Genomic DNA, 9,620 nt, shown 5'->3' on the forward strand with positions numbered 1-9,620 from the left:
AACCTGTCTGAGTTGGACCAGCGCAGCGGGGCCACCATTGGGGAGGGGAGCGTACCTATGTTCCCTGGGTTCTATGTTCCCCGGGTCCTATGTTCCCCGCTTTGTATGGGACCCCAAAAGGGTCCTATGTTCCCCGCTTTGTATGGGACCGGGGAACATAGAACCCTTTTTAATAATAAGGGTTCTATGTTCCCCGCTTTTCCCCAAAAGGACCCGGGGAACATAGGCCCTTTTTTTTAAAAAAAGGGTCCTAACCCCTAACCCTAACCCCTTTTTCTCAAAAGGGTCCTATGTTCCCCGGCAACAGCGGGGAACATAGAACCCTTTTTCTTAAAAAGGGTTCTATGTTCCCCGGTCCCATACAAAGCGGGGAACATATTTCCTTTTGGGGAAAGCGGGGAACATAGGACCCTTTTTTTTTTAAAGGGTCCTATGTTCCCCGATTGGGGAACATAGAACCCGGGGAATATAGGGATGACCCCTTGGGGGGACGGCACTCTCAGGTAGGCTATGGGAAAAATCTAAATCACTTTTTTTATTTAATTAATAGTTTAATTTCCCCACCCTACTTTTTAGGAGAACCATCAACTGAGTGTCTGGATACAGACCTGGGGCCTCATTTATCAACCGTGCGTAAGCACAGATATGTGCGTAATGAGTGCATAGGAACATTCCCACGCATAGTATGGAATTTATCAACTTGCACTTGTGCTTAGGAACGTGTGTAAATTTATGCACAACTTTGACAATGCTTACATACAGAATCTAGTAGTAGAATAGTGAAATGACAAATAGAACTCATTAAAAAGTGGCAGTCTCAAACTTCACACATGTTCCCTGTTTCCTCTAATTAAAAATTATCAATTAGTAATTTAGCAGACATTTTGAGTAATTAGTGTGACAAGCTATAAAAGACAGTTGTGACAGGACAACCTGAAGAGAAAACTTGGCAATATGGCTCATCTTCCACTATTGGAGGATTTGGAGAACCGTGCGCTCCCCAGGGAGGGCGTTTTCAAAGAGCGTGCTGATATTTTGAGTGAGAGCACCGAGTGGCTGCTCAGCAGGTACCGTTTCCCCAAAAACATTCTGCTGGATTTATGCTGTGATTTAAGACCCATGTTGGAGCGAGAGACACAATGCACCAAAGCCATCCCAGTGCACACCCAGCTCCTGTCCACCCTGGGATTTTTAGCCACCGGAACATTTCAGCATGAGGTTGGAGACATATGCGGCATTTCCCAGCCAACACTGAGCAGAAATCATCTCTCTCGCCCCAGCCTACATCCAGTTCCCATACGGTCATCATCAACAAGTCGACATTAAACGAAGATTTCACGCCATTGCCGGATTCCCAAATATAATTGGAGCCATAGATTGCACCCACGTTGCAATAAAAGCACCATCACACAACAAATTCAGTTACGTGAACAGGAAAGGATTTCATGCAGTCAATGTACAAATCATCTGTGATGCAAATATGTCTCTGTTGAATGTTGTTGCCCGGTGGCCTGGAGGAACACATGACTCGTTCATTGTGCAGAACAGCTCTGTGGGTGTGCGCCTTCAAGCAGGAGCTGTTGAGGATGGCTGGCTTATTGGTGAGTGTTGTAATATTTCGAAATTATTTTATGGGCTTTGAATGGTTTATTAGCTAGAACATCTCTATAGGTGATCGTGGATATCCACTAAAGCCGTGGCTAATGACCCCCGTAGCCAACCCGAGGACCCCGCAGGAGCAGCACTACATCCGCGCCCATGCGCACTCAAGAACCACGGTTGAGCGCGCAATAGGCCTGCTAAAAGGCCGATGGCTGTGCCTGTCCAGCACGGGAGGTACGCTTCAATATCGGCCTGAAAAAGTGTGCAATATCATCTTGGCTTGTTGTGTGCTTCATAACTTGGCCATCAGACAAGGCGTTCCGCTGCATGAACCCCCCAGAGCAGACGAGCCCATGCCCAACGCAGATCAATTGCCACTCCCTAATGCCGCTGCCATTCAAGCCAGAGAGAGGAAATTTGAGTGCGCATGCAGTTTCTGCATTGTAGGTAAGTCTGCCTAGCTGATCCTTGAAAATTTAGACATTAAAGTTTGAAAGTGTGTTTTCAGTGAGGGAGGGAAAATAATCACAACATAGGTCATCAATTATTTCATTTTATTTTGCATTTGCAACAGACATGCAGCAATCTGTTTCAGTGACTCGTTCATTTGCAGTAAGATATTTGCAATGTTGGTAAGTTGATCCTTCATTTCATTTATGGACTTGGTTGTGTCTTGTTGATTTTGAAGCACTGCATCTGTCAGCACCCTCGGCCCCCCATGACGCACCAAACGGAGTCTGGATGGCCCCGGCTGCTCGCGTTCCTCTAAATCCCCCGGCTCCTCCGCCGCCTCCGGCTCCTGAGCGCAGGCGGGACTGGCTTGAGTTTCTGCATTATTGAAGAAACATTTTCACATTATTGTCATGTTTATTCTAACTTTCACAAATTAAACTGTATGCAATTCTTACACCTAAATAAATGTTTTCACCTCAGCCCAACTTTTTCTTTTACCTGCAGTGTGACTGGTCGATGGTCCAGCTGGTTCTGTTGGGAGAGCGTCTGTATCTCCACCCTGAATAATTCCACTTAATGCTGTGTCGCCGATGATGCTGGCAATACGGGTATCCATGGGTGAAAGCTGGGTTGTTGCTTGTCCTCCTCCAGTAACAGATATTTTGTTTTTATGGGCCGTGACAAATTTTTGGCATTGAGTTTAATATCGAACCATTTCTTTTTAATTTCAGACAGTGATCTTTCCTCTGATCCAACAGAATTAACAGCAGTTGTTACCTTCTCCCACGCAGCATGTTTTCTTTTGTTAGTCACGCCTGCATTTAAAGTTCCAAACAATACTTTTTGGTGTGATTCAACTTCTACAACAAGTACCTCCATTTCTGTGTCCGTGTAATTCCTTTTCTTCGCTCTCTTTGCCATGATTTCGGTGAGGAAAGGAACCATTTCACGTGACTAATGAAGGGATTGCCACTACCACATATGGTCAGTTGGAGGCGTTTCTGAATGCAAATTACCTTAACCGTGCACGAGCATGGTAGTTAAGAACAGGTGAGATTTATCAACACAGATTACTTACGGGTGTGCGTACGACCGGTGTCCGCATGTTTGATAAATATGGATTTTTTTGTACTTACACACATTCTAAATTTAACTCCTAAGATAGAATCTAGAACCTTTTCTAAGCACGGTTGATAAATGAGGCCCCGGGCTCCGAGGCAACGCTTTTATCCCTTCCCTTTGCGAGTATTTTTTTTTTCTGAAATAATACCTTTATTGAAAATGTGTGTCCTAAAGGCAGGAGTTTACCATAGTGTGTGCAAGATCTGAATACGTCTTAGTATTTGACTGAGGGTCGCAACAATATGGCTTGATTTATTATTTATTCACAGATGAAGTCCCGCAGAGCCAACTTGCAACAGAACCAGAATCCTCCTGCAGCAGTACCTCGACGCATACTCAGTCCCGTGCCTCTCCTGCTTGATCTTGGAAGCAGTGTTGGACAATCAAGAAAGGATAGCTGACATGCTCGATAAGATTGCCTCAACACTTGCAACCATATCCAGTACATTTAAAGAAATTAATGAGAATTTAAAAAAATAAAGATGTGCACTGAAACCGATCTGTCCTCATTTTTGAAGTGATACACTTAGTTAAAAAAAAAGATCAGACTGTTAGATTTAAATTGTAATATTAATGCAACTTTATTCACAAATGGGCAATTAATTGCGGCCGAACTTTAGCAGCGAGCCTGCAGTCTGGTACCATCATTGCGTCCATAGGGCACGATCAGCAATCTCTTGCAGCAACAATATATATGCCATTGTTTTTGCAGGCTTTGGATGGAGAAATGCCACATATAAACAGGGTGGGATTACTAATTGATGGCATGGTTTCCAATTTACTTGATTAATGTTAAAGTGTTGGTACATTTAATTTATTTTAAAATAAAACATGCTCTGTAAATTACCAAAAAAATAAAAAAAATAAAAAAATAAAAAATATGACAGAAATATCACTGTAATAGCCTATCATATTTTAATGAACTGCACAAAAGAAGACAACACAACCAATGTGCCAACATGTTGGCACTGAAATGTGCGTAACAGTAACTCTGTGACAGAAAGACAAAACAGGAGAATTAAATGCGGACTGTTAAATATCAGGTCTCTAACATCTAAAACAGTTTTAGTAAACGAATTAATATCAGATAATCATATTGATTTACTCAGCCTCACTGAAACCTGGCTGTGGCAAGATGAATATGTCAATCTAAATGAATCCACTCCTCTCAGTCATAATAATACCCACATTCCTCGAGGCAGCGGCCGAGGAGGGGGAATTGCAGCCATTTTTAACTCGAGTCTGTTAATCAGCCCTAAACTTAAACTAGATTATAATTCATTTGAAAGCCTTGGTCTTAGTCTTTTGCATCCGACCTGGAAAACCTCACAGCCACTTTTATTTGTTATAGTGTACCGTGCTCCTGGCCCGTATTCTGAATTTGTATCTGAATTCTCAGAGTTTTTATCCAGTTTAGTTATTAAATCAGAAAAAGTTATTATTGTAGGTGATTTTAGCATTCATGTTGACGTTGATAATGACTCCCTATCTCATTATTAGACTCCACTGGCTTCAGTCAGGGTGTACATAAACCCACTCACTGTTTTAACCATACCCTCGATCTAGTTCTGACGTATGGAATTGAAATTGATAACCAAACAGTCTTTCCACAGAATCCCTAGCTATCGGATCATTATTTGATTACTTTTGATTTATTTTTACTCAATTTCACGCCACTCAGCAACAGTTACTATACTAGATGTTTATCAGATACTGCTGTCGCAAAATTTAAGGAAATGATTCCTCCATAGTTAAATTTAATAACATGTCCTTCAGTAACAGAGCTTTCCCGTACCGACTTTAACCTCTCCCAAATTGATCATCTTGTCGATAGCGCCGTAGGCTCGCTGCGTACAACACTCGACTCTGTAGCACCTCTTAAAAAGAAGTTAACAAAGCAAAGAAAGTTCGCTCCTCGGTATAACTCTCAAACCTGTAAGTTAAAACAAATATCGCGAAAATTTGAAAGGAATTGGCGATTAACCAAACTGGAAGAATCTCGTTTAGTCTGGGCAGACAGTCTCAAAACGTATAAGAGGGGCCTCCGCAATGCCAGAGCAAACTATTACTCAGCTTTAATAGAAGAAAATAAGAACAACCCCAGGTTTCTTTTCAGCACTGTAGCCAGGCCCTCTCAGGTTTGGTCAGGAAAAAGTGTGGAAGCGGAAGAAGAATGAAAGACAGTAACAGTGCAGATGATGATGATGATAGTAGTAGCCCCATGAGGCCTTTTAATTCCATTTTCCATTTCAACTTTATTTTCTTGTTGGTATATATGTGCAGCTAAGTTAAAAAATCTGCTGCTTTTATTATTTTGAGATGATGATCTTAATTTATTTTTATTGAAAAGTTAATGTATATTTAAGTTTATTTTTTAAGTCTTTCATTAATGTTAAGAGAATTTTCCATTTTGGGATTTTACAATAAAAATTACGTTAAGACTGTGAAAGATGGCCTTTAGCACATTTTTTTTATGGCGGCTTTAATCTTGAATCAAATAGTGAATTGCATACTGTATGCAGACTGTTGCATGTACCACTCACTAGCAGTAAATATTGTACTGGTAGTATTGAACTACAAGAAGCAAGACAGTTGCAAGCCTTCAGAGTTAGTGTTATGTAAAGCTTTTAATGGGTCAGTTAGGTCCTAGAGATGTGGTGACAACAGCTGCGCAGGGGGGGCCCAAAATTCCTGGTGGCCACCAACATTTCCAGGAACTTTTATTTCCGAGAATCAATACCAATGTGCTTATCAACACTACGGTCTTTGATAATTTAGCCCCGGGGCTAATTTAGTACCGGGTTTTGGTATCCATCCTTAATCAAAACACAAACAAAGTGAAGCTTGTAGAAATGAAATAAAGTTTGCAGCCACACTGGCATGGAAGTGCGGAATGCTGCAAGTGTGTGTTCCACCAATCAGTGTTCTTCAGCAAACAGCCTCGCCCCTCAAGAATTCCAGGAAATCTGAAAAGTCCAACCCCCCGACTAGGTACATTTTTCAGGGAAAGCTTGGGGTTGAGGGAAAGATTTTTCCCCAGGTTTTTTTTGGTGGAAACGTGCCATGGTTTTTCAAAATCCCGAGTAAATGATAAAAGCTCCTGCGGTGGAAAAGGGGCTAATGTTACTGTCTAATGTTTAATGCCTAACTCAGACAGACGTTAAAGTTCAACTTTTTTTGTTTGCCATTCTCTCACGCTCTTGGGATGGATGGAGAAATGCCTTGCTGCTGCTTCTCCTGAGTTTTGCTCAGCATATTTGACAACGGACAACTTATGGAGGTATTTTTGTGTCTTTTTGTTGCAGTCATATAAAACTGTTTTGAGAGCATATTACTGCAATCAAAAATCAAGTTTGTAAGTAAAAACGTATGATCACTTTGCTTATAAATCAGTCCTCTTTGCTTGCAAGTCAAAAAGTTTTGCTTGCAAGTTCAACTGCACTTAATGGGCAGGGCCTACGCTGATGGATGAGAGAAGAGTTTCTATTGGTGGGTTTGACGTGGCTCCATACATACAGAGCGGGCTACGCCCACGATTCCCTCTCTCCCACTGGAAACGCTCGATAGTCGGCATTACTGCTACACCCCGGGGCTTCGACGGTACTGACCATTACGCCGTCAAATAGTTCTGCCCTGGCTAAACAAAAGCAATCTACATGCACCAGTTCAAATAAAACATTCTTGCTATTATTAGGCCTAGTATTATTTTCTGTATTATTCTATGCGATTTTGCTGTTTGGCCACAAGTCTTTGGAAGACTCCGGTGCCAGCAGTTGCGTGTAGATAGGATAACCGCAGTATTTTATTACCTATTTGACGTCAGAGCGATGGTAAATAGCTCTTTTCTAAAAGTTTACTAACTACTAAAATCCCACATCCTGTGTTAAATACAATGTATCTTAACTATATTTACAATGAAGCTTGATTCTACACTCTGCACTTAGCCCGTACCAAACAATAACCCATAAAATTATAATTCAACATATTTAAACAAAATCAACAACAGCTACCAACAGTTACAGTCCTTACAACCTTAGCTAATGTGTTGTCACAGGTTAAATTGTCAAAATTAAAGTAATAACAGCTTTAATCCCTGAGGAACTACGCTAGCATTAGTGACGGTTGCATCCACTTGTATGCAGTTACCCTACGTTACAGTTCCCTCAAACAATATCACGAAGCACAATTCAAACTATATAAACAAGTTATCTATTAAGGGTACACTACTGATAAAACCTGAAGGGGCTTAGTTGACATTTACCCACCTGAAAGAATAAATGGAAACAAACGGTGATTTTGCTGGTCTTCAGTAGCTTTACTCTAGGTGTAACTGCCAACTGAAGAACGCAGCACAAACCAACCGTTTATATACCCAGATTTGCTCTCGTGCCTTTACTCAAATTAGTTATGCATTAAATTGCATGGGGGGTATCTGTATGGTATCTGTAAAGATACAAAATCAATATCATACGTGTAAAATAATGTCACAATTGAGTGGGCATCGCCACCTACTGCTTTGGCATGTGTATTACTATGTATCACTTGGTAGCAGGTTTTGCGGTTTTTGGTGGATATCATATTTTTTTGGGAATCCGGAGCCCGAAAAACTTCTGTTTCAGAATTGTTTGTGCAAGTGTACTAGGCTGATGAGTAGAATTTAAGAAACAGGCTAAATGACATGATGTTGCACACTCTTGTACAGTAGGTGGTGGTATGCACCTTTAAATTGTTTGCAATCCGCCAACCGAGAGAAGAAGAAAAACAAAAGCTTTGCAAGCTGTCATTCCGATTGAGACTGGCCAATAGAGACGTGTCTTACAGCTTTCAGTTTATGCCCTGCCCACCAAGTTCAATTTTTTACTCGCACAACTTTTTGACTTGCAAATGAAAAAAAAAAAAAAAAAAGACTCACAAACAAAACTTTAGGATTTGCAAACAAAACTTTTAGATTTGCATTTTTTGATCAATTATTTTTGATTGAATAATAAAGAAACAAATGTAGCTCCATAACAGCTTAAATTGAAGGTTGTACTTTTTTCTCCACCACACCATGATGGAATTGAACGTGCGCATCGTCACTCTTGCAACAGTGAGCGATGCTCATTTTATGGTACTCGAGGATTTACGACACCCAGCATAAACATATCCAATCTCTTTATCGCCTTAAAACTCACTTGTCAGCGACAAGCCTATTTGGCCCACCGAAAATGAAAAGGGATGAAAACCAAACAAGAAAAGAGGGGACACTTTTTGGAGCCAGGAAGGTAATGCATATAAGCATCTTAGCAGGTAATGTGCGATCATAGCAGTAAGTAGACAGAGAGCAATGAACTTTAGAGGAGGAATGCCTCTGTTGCTCCGAGTGGGATTTGAGGCCAGGAGAGACATGTCTCCAGAAATGACTGTCTCACAACAGAGGATTTCACTTCTATGATCAACCGGACTGTTTTTTTCATGTCCCGAACGTAAACTGGAAGACCCAGCCAAAGCCTGCAGGACCAAACAGGCAACTTTCGATTGAGTAAGTAGCCTACACACATGCATAAATTGTTTATTAGGGCCCGAGCAGGAGACCTGCGAGGTCCCTATTGTTTTTCTCCCGATTATTTATTTATTAGGGCCCGAGCAGGTCACAGACCTGCGAGGTCCCTATTGTTTTTCTCCCGATTATTTATTTATTTATTTTTTTTTTTTTTCTTCCGCCCATATGATCACATTTTTCACTGCCTGAATATACCCCAAAACTCACTAAACTTGGAATATAAGTCACACCTGGTGAAAAATTTTATAATCTATTGTTGTCCTGAATTTCCACCATTAGGTGGTGCTATTATTAAGGAAGGTGCGTTTTGGCTCATAACTCCCATATACTTTGTCGCACATTCAAAAACCTTATATCCACGCATTCAGTGAATTGTGCTGAATCTTGTAGTATAGGCCACGCCCATTTCCGCCTCCGTTTTTTTCCCGCAAATTCGCAAAATGTTGCAAACCTACTTTTTCAACCTCCTCCCAGGCAATTTCACCGATTGGCATGAAACTTTGCACACAGCATCTGTGGACCCTCCCGACAAAAAGTTATTAAAAGAATTTGGATATTCCAAAGAATACTGAAGTTATTAAATAACAACTTCCTGCAGATTTGGTACAAAACAGGAAGTGTTGCATGTCTCCACATTGGTGTATCCGAATGACATGAAACTCAGGTTACCACTTCCCCATGAGCCCCTGAGGCTCTATGCAAAGTTTCGGGTGATGACCACAAGGTGGCACTCTTTAAATTGAAGTATTTTATATCTCAACATCGGTTGGGCGGATTAACACGAAACTTGGTATAATTATTGTCAATGCCCTCCTGAGGATATCTGATGAAGGACTTACCGATCCGCCACTAGGTGGTGCTCTGGTGGCCGTCTAATTTAATATTTGGCACTGTGCCAACA

The 9,620-nt window shown here is 41.1% G+C and overlaps 1 protein-coding gene across 3 annotated transcripts in view; it reads right to left on the reverse strand.

Annotated features, from left to right (window-relative positions):
- Window positions 1-2,142: 2,142 nt before the first annotated feature.
- LOC126402605 (sodium-coupled neutral amino acid transporter 3-like) overlaps window positions 2,143-9,620 on the reverse strand; it is a 43,601-nt gene continuing 36,123 nt past the window's right edge. For 2 of the 3 annotated variants that reach the window (XM_050064746.1, XM_050064747.1), the window contains exon 5: window positions 2,143-2,430. In XM_050064746.1, the coding sequence (XP_049920703.1) occupies window positions 2,253-2,430 (178 nt within the window). In that variant the 3' untranslated portion in view covers window positions 2,143-2,252. Of the gene's footprint in view, window positions 2,431-2,501; window positions 2,701-9,620 lie in introns of those variants that run through there. The other variant, XM_050064748.1, reaches the window with a different exon arrangement.

The sequence above is a fragment of the Epinephelus moara genome, chromosome 16, assembly GCF_006386435.1.
Source record: "Epinephelus moara isolate mb chromosome 16, YSFRI_EMoa_1.0, whole genome shotgun sequence".
In the NCBI taxonomy this organism is placed as follows: Eukaryota; Metazoa; Chordata; class Actinopteri; order Perciformes; family Serranidae; genus Epinephelus; species Epinephelus moara.